At 35.2% G+C, this 10,282-nt stretch overlaps 2 protein-coding genes across 2 annotated transcripts; both read left to right on the forward strand.

The window, feature by feature from the left end:
* Positions 1-13: 13 nt before the first annotated feature.
* Positions 14-4,439, forward strand: LOC129797127 (toll-like receptor 3). Its single transcript, XM_055839446.1, has 11 exons — positions 14-410; positions 480-640; positions 704-1,026; positions 1,091-1,395; positions 1,458-2,469; positions 2,529-2,623; positions 2,689-2,878; positions 2,956-3,151; positions 3,226-3,492; positions 3,566-3,788; positions 3,863-4,439. The coding sequence occupies exons 1-11, from the start codon at positions 313-315 to the stop codon at positions 4,293-4,295; spliced, it is 3,303 nt and encodes a 1,100-aa protein (XP_055695421.1). The 5' UTR covers positions 14-312; the 3' UTR covers positions 4,296-4,439.
* A 545-nt stretch (positions 4,440-4,984) lies between these two features.
* On the forward strand, positions 4,985-6,344 carry LOC129797133 (general odorant-binding protein 99a-like). Its single transcript, XM_055839455.1, has 3 exons — positions 4,985-5,157; positions 5,323-5,714; positions 5,809-6,344. Exons 2-3 carry the CDS (start codon positions 5,673-5,675, stop codon positions 6,187-6,189), a joined length of 423 nt encoding a protein of 140 aa, XP_055695430.1. The 5' UTR covers positions 4,985-5,157; positions 5,323-5,672; the 3' UTR covers positions 6,190-6,344.
* The last annotated feature ends 3,938 nt before the right edge of the window (positions 6,345-10,282 follow it).

Below are 10,282 nucleotides of genomic sequence, written 5' to 3' on the forward strand. Positions count from 1 at the left end.
ATGAACTGGATGTTCGAAAAGAAAGATTTCTTGTACTTTCACTTTTCCAGTCGCAAAGTTTTTCACAACCAAGTCTTTCCGTGAGTTTTTCCGCCTTGGGTCAATTTACACAATTAAATATAAATGGGGAAAGAACAATGAATGTACTGCGAGTTTTTTTGCAAGTGATTTGCGTGAAAATTTTGTGATATTGACGAAGAAATCATTGTGAGAGTTTCAGGGTCATCATGGTCATCATGCTCTTAGTTTAGTAATTGGGGTGGAAAAGTCAATTGATAAATTTATGCTTTTCCTCTTTATTATCTCAATTAAATGATGAATTATCTTTTGGTGATTTTTTCCTTTGTACTTCTCCATGTTATTGGAGGAGAGTACATTCCACCCGGACCCAAATATACCTGTCCCAAGAAGTAAGTTTTACAACCAAGAAAATTCATCCGGATGAGAATTCTTATTTTATAATTTCTCTTTTTTTGTAGTGATAAAGTCTTGTATCCCTGCAACTGTACACGAGGGACAGATGAAGGGCTATTTGTAACCTGTGAGAATACTAATCTAGCCAGCCTCTCATTAAGTTTACAAAATTTAGCTATCCTGGAGAGTCCTGTTGAGGTACTTTTGATCAGAAAATGCAGCTTCCGTAAGTTTTCCTTATTGCAAGATTTTAGACAAATTCTTACAGTAATGCTAATTAATTTTGTAGGACATTTGTACGGAACACTATTTTATAAGGCTCGTGTACGAATTTTGAAGATAGAAGACACCCCTCTTGAATATATCGATGAAGGATCATTTTTTGGCATAAATGAAACGCTTCAGGAGCTCTATATTGAAAATACATTCCTAAAAGAATTCCCCAAAGAAGCCCTAAACCCTTTGGGACTGCTTACAATCCTCAAGATTGACGGTAGTAGAATTGAGACTCTAGATACGGATATATTTGCCAATAGTTCAGCTGTTGGAGTTATTGAGAGACTCACTTTGAGCAATGGACAGCTAAAAGAACTTCAACCACAGTCATTTCAGGTACATCGTCACTCTGCAAACAAGGTTTGATGATCTAATGTTTTTTTTTACATTTTTTTTGTAGACGATGCGTAAATTAAAATTCTTGGATTTGCACGGAAACAATTTAACAAGTTTGAAGAAGAGTCAATTTAAGAATTTAAGAGACGTTGAAGTTCTCGACTTGAGTCACAATCAAATTGCTAAACTCGATGCTTCTCACATTTCGGATCTTACCAAATTGGGTTGGTGCAATGTATCTCATAATGTTCTTAAAGAGTTGACGAGAGGAACATTTGCCAGGAATTCTGTGCTGAAAGTCCTAAACATGGCTCACAATAAAATTACTCGTTTGGATGCAAATAGTTTTAGAGGAATGAGATTTCTCAGGTAAAAATTATAATTTGCCTCACAAAAGTTTTGAAAAATATTAATTATTTTGGATCTTTTAGGCGGCTTTACTTGAACGATAATTCTATTAGCGACATTGGCAGAGCTGTATTTGCATCAGTCGCTAGAATTGGGACCATTGATCTAGCTAGAAATAATATAAAGAAAATAGATTTCCAAATGTTTTCAGAGCTCAATTATGCAGAAATAATTGACGTGTCAGGAAATAATATAACAGAAATCCTAAAGGGATCTTTCAAGGATCTCTACTTAACTAACATCAACATCTCTCACAATTATGTGACGAAGATCGAAGCAAATGCCTTTATAAATTGTGCCAACATTACCGTCTTGGATATGTCGCATAATGAAATCACGCATTTCCCCGGCGATGCTTTTGATACAACAACCTATGCTACAGTTTTTCAACTTTCCTACAACCAACTCACAGATTTATCAAAGGTTCCACTGAAGAATATGACGGGACTAAAGGTTCTCAATGTATCTCACAATGCCATTGAAACTATTCCCAAAAACACATTTCCAAAGCTCTATGAACTCCATACAATAGATGCTTCTTTCAACAATATCAGCGACATTTTTAATGGTGTCTTCCAGACACTTTTTTCACTGAGATTCCTTAATCTCAGTCACAATTCATTGGAAACACTGAAATCATCAACTTTTGGTCCTCTATCGACTCTCCTTGAAATGGATTTAAGTGACAATATCCTGAGTAATATTGCAAGGAGTTCTTTTACGAAGTTATCGAGTCTCCAATTGCTGAACTTGGAGAACAACAAGCTGGAGAAGCTCTTCCAAATCCCCATATCGTGTAGTCAGCTTAACCTGAGACGTAATCAATTGACTGAAATTCCTGAGAGAACGTGGCCTACCATGAATGCCTTACTCTTGCTGGATCTCTCGCATAATCGCTTAGAAAATAATCTCAATGGTGGCAGTTTCAATGGACTTTTAACCCTTCAAACACTCATCTTGTCCTCAAATGGAATCACAGAGGTCCCTTGGGAAAGTTTTGTACCTCTATCTACTCTACAATATTTACATTTAGAGGTAATTAATGTGAGAAATTTGATTTTAATTAAATTAATAAAAATATTTCTTTTTTTTAGAACAACAATTTGACAAAATTGGCCAAAGGAGCATTTGGGAAACTTCCCGTTGTCTTTGAGCTGAATCTGTTCAATAATCAAATTTCCGACATCAGGTACTATTTATTTAGTCTTTCTTCATACATTGAATTAAAGTTAATTGGGGAATTTTTAATTTCAGCAAAAAAGCTTTTGATGGACTATTGGCTCTTCTTACGCTCAATCTATCAACTAATTCTCTTGAAACAATTCCCAATGATGCCTTTGCGAGCTTAGTTGCTCTCAGAACGCTTGATTTATCTCACAATAAACTCGAAAAACTCGACAATAAAACCAATAGTATCATCGAAGATTGTCTCAGTCTCATTGAAGTAAGAATTTGCAATGATATGGTGGTAATGAGATACTTTGTAATTTACTGTCAAAATTGTATTTTTTTTCTCCGTAGATTGATCTCAGTTTTAATAGGATTAGCTTTGTGACAAAGAAAACCTTCCCATCTGATCCGTATGTGCCCTATCGGTTGGCAAAAATAAACCTCAGTCACAACAAATTGCCACTGATAACAAAAGATATAACATTTGGGACGAAAAAGGTCACGCATTTGAACATCTCGCACAATGCAATAAGTAGTTTTCTGCCAGGTATGGGGCCAGGTTTAACGCATCATTTGAAATGATTGGATTTTGAAGATAATTTTTTGTGATTTCTTCTTCAGGTGCTCTTGGAAATTTGACCTCCTTGGAAGTACTTGATGTGAGTTATAATAAAATTTGGGACCTCAGTGAGGCAAATGTATTCAATTTACCAGAGAATCTCACGGAACTCTACGTCTCAGCTAATAATTTAGCAGAAATCCCAATGAAAGAAATAGTAAATGCGTCTCATCTGAAGATACTCGATGTGAAATTCAACAAATTAACTTCATTGGATCAAAAATTGCTAAATAAAATAATGATTGAGGGTCTTCAGGTCAATCTAGAAGGTATTTGCTGCACTAACGATAATTAACTGGTGCTGTCAGCAATTTGTTGCAATTAATGTCTTTCCATAAATAGGAAATAATTTTCAATGCGACTGCCGTATGAGACCCTTCAAGCATTACTTTGAATCCTTTACACGAATCCCGGAGAATTACAAAAACTTTATTTGCTACTCACCGATGCATATTGAAAATCAGCCTCTCGCCGATGTGACGGATGTTCAACTAAATTGCCCTGAAGATCCATTTTCTGAGGATTACAGTGCTCTCCCTGACCTCCAATTTAGAGAAATATCTTTGTGAGTCACTCCTACTGTACACACCTAAAAAAATTCCAAAACAAAAATTAATGATTTTCTTCCTTTTTAAACAGCTTCAGAGGAAATTTACTGGTGAGATGGTTCGTCACAGCCCAGCGCGACATTGCGGATTTTTATGTGCTAATTCGCGACGAAGCTAATGCTATTCTCTTCGAGCGTCATACATCGTACGACACGAGAATGGTGACAATAGCCAAGGAGGAGATATTTGGCACAAATGGACCTCAAAAAGCCGTTCAAATATGTGTAATGGCCAAATTGAGTACGGGAAACATTGAGAGGTGGTTTGAGTCGCAATGCAAAAATCTTCCTGAAAATTTTTCCCACGAAACATCCCACTATAAGACCGTTCTCTTCTCAACTGAGCCACACTCCAGACGCAAACTACTACTAACATCAGCAATAAGCAGCAGTTCCCGGATCCACGGGAAGATTATTCCAAAATACTCAATTATTTTAGCATTGATAAGCCTTTACTTTATATAGTATTTATACGATTTTTACTTTTTGTACTTAAGCAATTTGATACCGTCCATTGTTTATACAATTTTTTAATGTATTTTTTACGAAAGCGGAACAGAATGAAAGCATGAATGTTTTGGAGATTATACATAATAAAAAATGCAATATATTATTTGTTTATTTTGATTGAGTTGATGAAATGAGTTTTCGGCGAAGCTTTTCTCCCATTTCTTTATTTGTGTGGGTGGAAAATATTAATTGAATTTTAAATTTATGTTTGGGAGAGAAGGTTTTGAAATTTTTCCTCCAATTTACATTGGCCTTTGCGCTTTGCCTCTATTTGTAGGTACTAATAAAATCAGTAGCAATGAATTACAATTAATTATATACAAAAATTGGTTCTTCCTGCATTACTTCAAATTTTACTGACATTGAAGTTTTTATTGTAGATCTTACAGAATGAAAGAAAGTTAAGAAATTTTGGTCAAAATTCAAAATTAAAAACTAAATATAATGAAAAACTTCTAAGAATATAATATATATTATAATTATTTCGCGAAATTTGCCATGATTTGCACGTAATGATTAACTTTTTGACCTCATCAAACTCCACCACACAAAGAGCAAAAGGTTAAATGTGCAAACGGCGTTTATCGTTTTGTTCTCAAAAAGCCGGTATTTTTTCAAGATCAGTGATTGACCTTTAGTATGGGGAACAATAGCCAGAATTCACATAACATTGTAATTCATCCCACAATGACTTCTTATTTGCCCTGTTTGACCACCCCGAGAGGAAAATCTTCCTTCCAATTTTGTTTAATTCCATAATTTCGTACTCTAATCTCGTGCAGTTTTGTTTATGTGTGATTTATTATTTGCTGTTGCGGTGATAACAAACTATTCCACTCGACCACATAAAGACTTCAGGAGCGAACTCCCGCTGATCTCTCAAGATTCTCGCTCTTCATATTATACTTTTTTTTTCTTTTAAACTTTTTCAGCAGATTCTGGGGACATATTTTTTTTAAATTTATTTTTGGATTATATTTAGATTGTACAAAAAAAGCCACTAATGTGGACACAATCGACGGTTGATGAATGGGTATTGGCGCGCGATTTTTGTGACCAAGTTCATGGTCAGTGGGAATCCAAAATTAATTAGTGCAGGAGATGATGCGGTGTTGCTAAAAAAAAAGTTCGCCTCTGGCGCGTGACTATAATCTTCAATACATAATTTAATTGAACTGAATAAGATAATGTTGTGGAGGCTTCCAGAATCGATGCCGGGATTGGCAGACAGTATAAAAGCACCACTGCAACTGAGCAGCAGCAGAGTTGTAGTTCTCGTGCCATACTGTTCAGGTCTCACAAGTTGTATCCAAAAGAATATTTTTTTAAAAAATGAAGGCTGTTTTTGTGGTTTACTTTGCCGTCTTGGCTGTGGTAGGTGATCCTCCTGATTTAAGCTGATTTTTTTCCTCTCCTCCAGCAGACGATCATGATTTTAATTTTTGGATTTTTTATTCCATTCTCACAGTGCTCTGCCGAATGGCGAATCCAGACTGCAGAGGATCTCGCTAAGCACCGCACCAAATGCGTCGAGGAGCTGAAGATTGAGGAATCCGCCGTGACGGAGTACAAGAAGTGGAATTTCACAGATGACGAAAAGACACGATGCTACATCAAGTGCATCTTCAACCAGATGGAATTGTTCAGCGATGAGACTGGCTACAATGTTGAACACCTCGTGGAACAGCTGGGACAGACTGGTGACAAGGAGAAGGTTCGCGAACAGATCGTCAAATGTGTCGATGACAATCCCAACAAGGACGACAAGTGCACCTGGGTCTTCCGTGGCTTCAACTGCTTCAAAGCCAACCACCTGAGCCTCATCAAACAGAGCCTGAAGAAGGACTAAATCCCTATTCCCTCCCACCAGGAATCTCTCCCTCACATACTCTCGCAATTGCGATATTTTTTCTCAACCAGAAACTGTGTCCCCCATAAAAAAATGAGAAGAATTCACGAGTGGAAAGTTTTGTGGTTAATTGAATAAATATTGTTGTCGCTGGACGAATAAATCTTCTCACTTGCCGGGCAGCAACCCAACGAAGGAGCCCCCTCCCCCTTCTTAGAGGACCGGATGCATCAATATAAAATTTCACTGGCATCTCCCAGCATTTCTATTATGTAATTTTCTTCCAAATTAAAATTTCACCTCACCAATCAAAAGATGCTCGTAATCCAATATTTTATGCTCTTTGTTGCATAATCAAGATCTTTCTTTTTTTTCCCGTACAATGGAATCTACACGCAGCATTGTAATAATTTTCTTGACTGCACAATAAATGGCAAATGGGATGTTTTGATATTAATTTAGCAATATAAATGGGCAAATTGTTCTCTTTTGGAAATTCAATATTTATCATCCTGTCCTGCCTTTTGTAGGAAATTGAGATCTTTTATGTTTAATTAAACGTGTGTAATGCATTGTCCATTAGTGAAAATTTTGATACCTTTTTCTCCAAATTGATGCTCAATTGATCTTTTATCCCGAGGTTTAATTTTATTTATATCTAATACTTTTTAGAATCTAAAAAAAATCTTTTAATAATATTTTTAGAGGCAAAGGCGCATCTTCTGGATTTTTGAAAATAAATTAATTTAGTAATTTTTTGAGCTACAGTTGTGTACTTACACGTACAAAATTAATAAATTGAGAAACTTAAATGCTGTAACTTTTACTTCCATTAAGTTTTTTAATGTAAACGCAAACATAAATTGTTGTTTTTTGGACTAAAAATTTTCCACAGTCGTGTGAAACTTTTCACATAATTTAACCGTCTTTGGACTGTTATAGTCACGCTCAATCCCATGGGGTAGGTGATAGACCCTAGAAATTTTTTACATTATAAATTCATGAAGTCAAAAAAGGATTTTACAATGAAAATTAAATGATTTTTTTTTCAAATCTTTTTTTGCACAATACAATATTATAAATATTATATTATATATTATAAAGTTCGAGAAAAAAAAATCTTAAATTTTTAAATTTAATAAATTCTTTCAATTTATCGTTAAAAATATTTGAATTCCCGCCGCAGTCACCCATGAAATAAAACTCTACACAATATTTTTAAGTCTGACGACTTTGCTACGATATTTCCGAACATTTTTCCGTTCTACTTTTTTTTTTTTTTAAAAATTGATAATTAATTTTTATAAATCCAAAGTTGACTTAAAATGTTCAACTAAATAAATTCTAAATAAATTCCAGTTCATTCTAAATAATATTAAAGATAAATAGAAAATAAATTCGATCATTACTTTAAATATATAGACCAATCCAATACGTAAAATACATATGCACATTCTTATATTAATTCACATTTTAGTAAAATTAAATGATTTCATCTGGAAGCTATCAATTGTGTATGGTAGAAAAATGATTTATAATGAATTTCTCACCCAATTAAAAACTGCCGTCGGAATTCGCTCATATAGCGCTCATAGCAATATAATAAAATGTATTTTATGCGCGTTGCTAAAGAAAGGATCAAGTCGAGGAAGTCTATCAATTAGTTAAACCCACCCAATTCATTCCGACAGGTTCATTGCATTTTTTCTACATGCACTCATGTGTGGCTTTTGTGGGAAAACTCTCGGAGCTAAACGATCGAAATAATTATCGCGTGACTCTCCTATTGAGACGTGCTCTCACACCACCCCCTCTTTTAGTCCTTATAGCTGCAGTAATTGCACTCTGGTGATGGTGTGAATTTTTTTCCGTTGATTTATTCCCTTCAACTTCAAATTTAAGTACAAGAAGTGAAAAAAATGGCGAGAATGAAGGGGGTGGTGGTAAGAGAAAAAAAAACACGAGTAAAAATCTTGTAACTAAACCATTTTCAGCTTGTTGAAGAAGCCTCTAAATTTTCACCAATTCTCCATATTCACTGAGGCGTAGTAATTTTACACCCATCACCGTCTTATGTTTGTCTGTAGCCATAGATCTTTTTCTCTGATTTTTTTTTTACTTCTTCTCCATGAACCTCCTCCCCATTCTACGCGATTTACTATATATATTCCACCCATCTGAGTGTATTTGAATTGTAATGGGTCGCTGAAAGAAGCTTCGGAGCTCAAGAAGATCCCTCTGAATTGTATGAGGGTGGCGTGACCCTTTTTTTCACCATCACTGTGAATACTTACATTTCCATCCCTTTCAGAAAAGTGATTTTCATGTGAAAGAGTACAAGAAAAAAAAGTATTTGGCTTTTATATTCGAGAGGAATAATATAATAACTGTGGTACATAATTTAAAAGTTTTTCGGTTACCAATTCCATTTTATACTGCAATCTCTGTACAATTTCACACTTGGGGCGTAAAATTGTACTGAATTGATTTATTTTTTTGAGAAAGAAAATAATGAAAAAATGAGCTCAAAGTCGATCTTGAGTTGTTTTTTATGGTAAAAAAATAAACTTTATAGAAATCCAATGCAATTTTCTAATTAGATTTTATGTAATATGAGTGACTTTTATGTCCTTAACTAACAACATTTCCCTTTATACATAATATGAAATAAATATGCGTTGAATCGATCATTCAATAGAAAATAAATTTCTATGTTCATATGAAGAGTAAAAAAAATCTCGTGTAAATGACCACTTTAGGGCTTTAGGGGAGGATTCTGCAGAAAAATCGCCTTTTCGTCCCATACATCCATTTAATAACAAATAGCCCTTTCATACCCAAACATTTGGAGGATGTTTTGCAAAAGACCTGAAAGAGAAATCGCTATAAATTCATTTTGCCATTGACCGTGGCACATGCAAAAAAAAAACTCTCAAATATCATCCAGCAAAACTTGGACTTCTTTATTATTTATTTCCATGCAATATTTTTCCCGGGCTCACCCGCTTTCGAGGTGTGTTTGGGAAATCCATAGAAAATGATGAAGTGGCGAAAAGAAGTAGAAAACATTTTCGATTTATTTTTACAAAAGTCCACGCATAGATTTTTGGCCAAATAGCAACGAAATATGAAAATGTCCGAAACAGGAGAAAGAATCAATGGATTAAATTTATTGAGGAATGGGTTGGGGGTGTGAAAAAAAGCCAAACTAAGCGACATTTTTATCCGGGAGGGTTGCAGAGTAAAAAGTCCTCGAGCTCTTGGGGAAAATGGGGCGGCTTTCTATGTCCATTGAGGGATGAAAATTGCCTGCGATGGAAATTTAGATGAATAGAGCATTTACGTGGTTGGTGGAATTGATGTGAGAAACACCCCAAAAAGTTATAATTAGTGCTCAATAGACTTTGATATATAATATCAAGAGGAGAAAATTATATATTCTATACACAAAGTAATTTCGAGAGATTATGCTACCGGATAATTTTCAATTGATGCCCCCAAATCGTACATATTATACGTACACTGTGGTAAGCTCATTAACCTTGTAACCTCATTTTGGGGGGTGCTGCTCCCGAAAATAGCGAGCGTGTCCAAATTGATTTTATCTCTCACAGGGACAATTGTTTCGCTCCATCTGGATAACTTGGCGCGCCTATTCATGAAACTATATATCGATAACGGATCTCGTCTGCCACATTTGTGTTATAACATCGGGCGTGAGATGGGCATACAATATGGTAGAAGCACATTGAATGGGAATTAATCTGAGGCGGAGTTCCAAATTGTTAGTTGAGCGTTGATTGGCCAGAAATATGCAAACGTCCTCGGTATATACGTGAAAGAACACATAGTTTGTATTTTAGGCGCGAAAATGTTCCTTTTGCGTCCCTTTCACGTATCTTTTTTTCTCTCAATATATCAAATTCAACATACGCGCGCATCATGTACATACAAATTCAAAATTGTAGCCACAACTCACCCTTAGTCCCACAAAATTTCCCTCCTCACCAAATTTCAATATAATTTCCCCCTTCTTATAGAATGGCAACTAAAGAATTTCGAGCAATATCCTCAAGCATACCTGCTGGGGATT

This window comes from Lutzomyia longipalpis, chromosome 1 (genome assembly GCF_024334085.1).
Source record: "Lutzomyia longipalpis isolate SR_M1_2022 chromosome 1, ASM2433408v1".
NCBI lineage: Eukaryota > Metazoa > Arthropoda > Insecta > Diptera > Psychodidae > Lutzomyia > Lutzomyia longipalpis.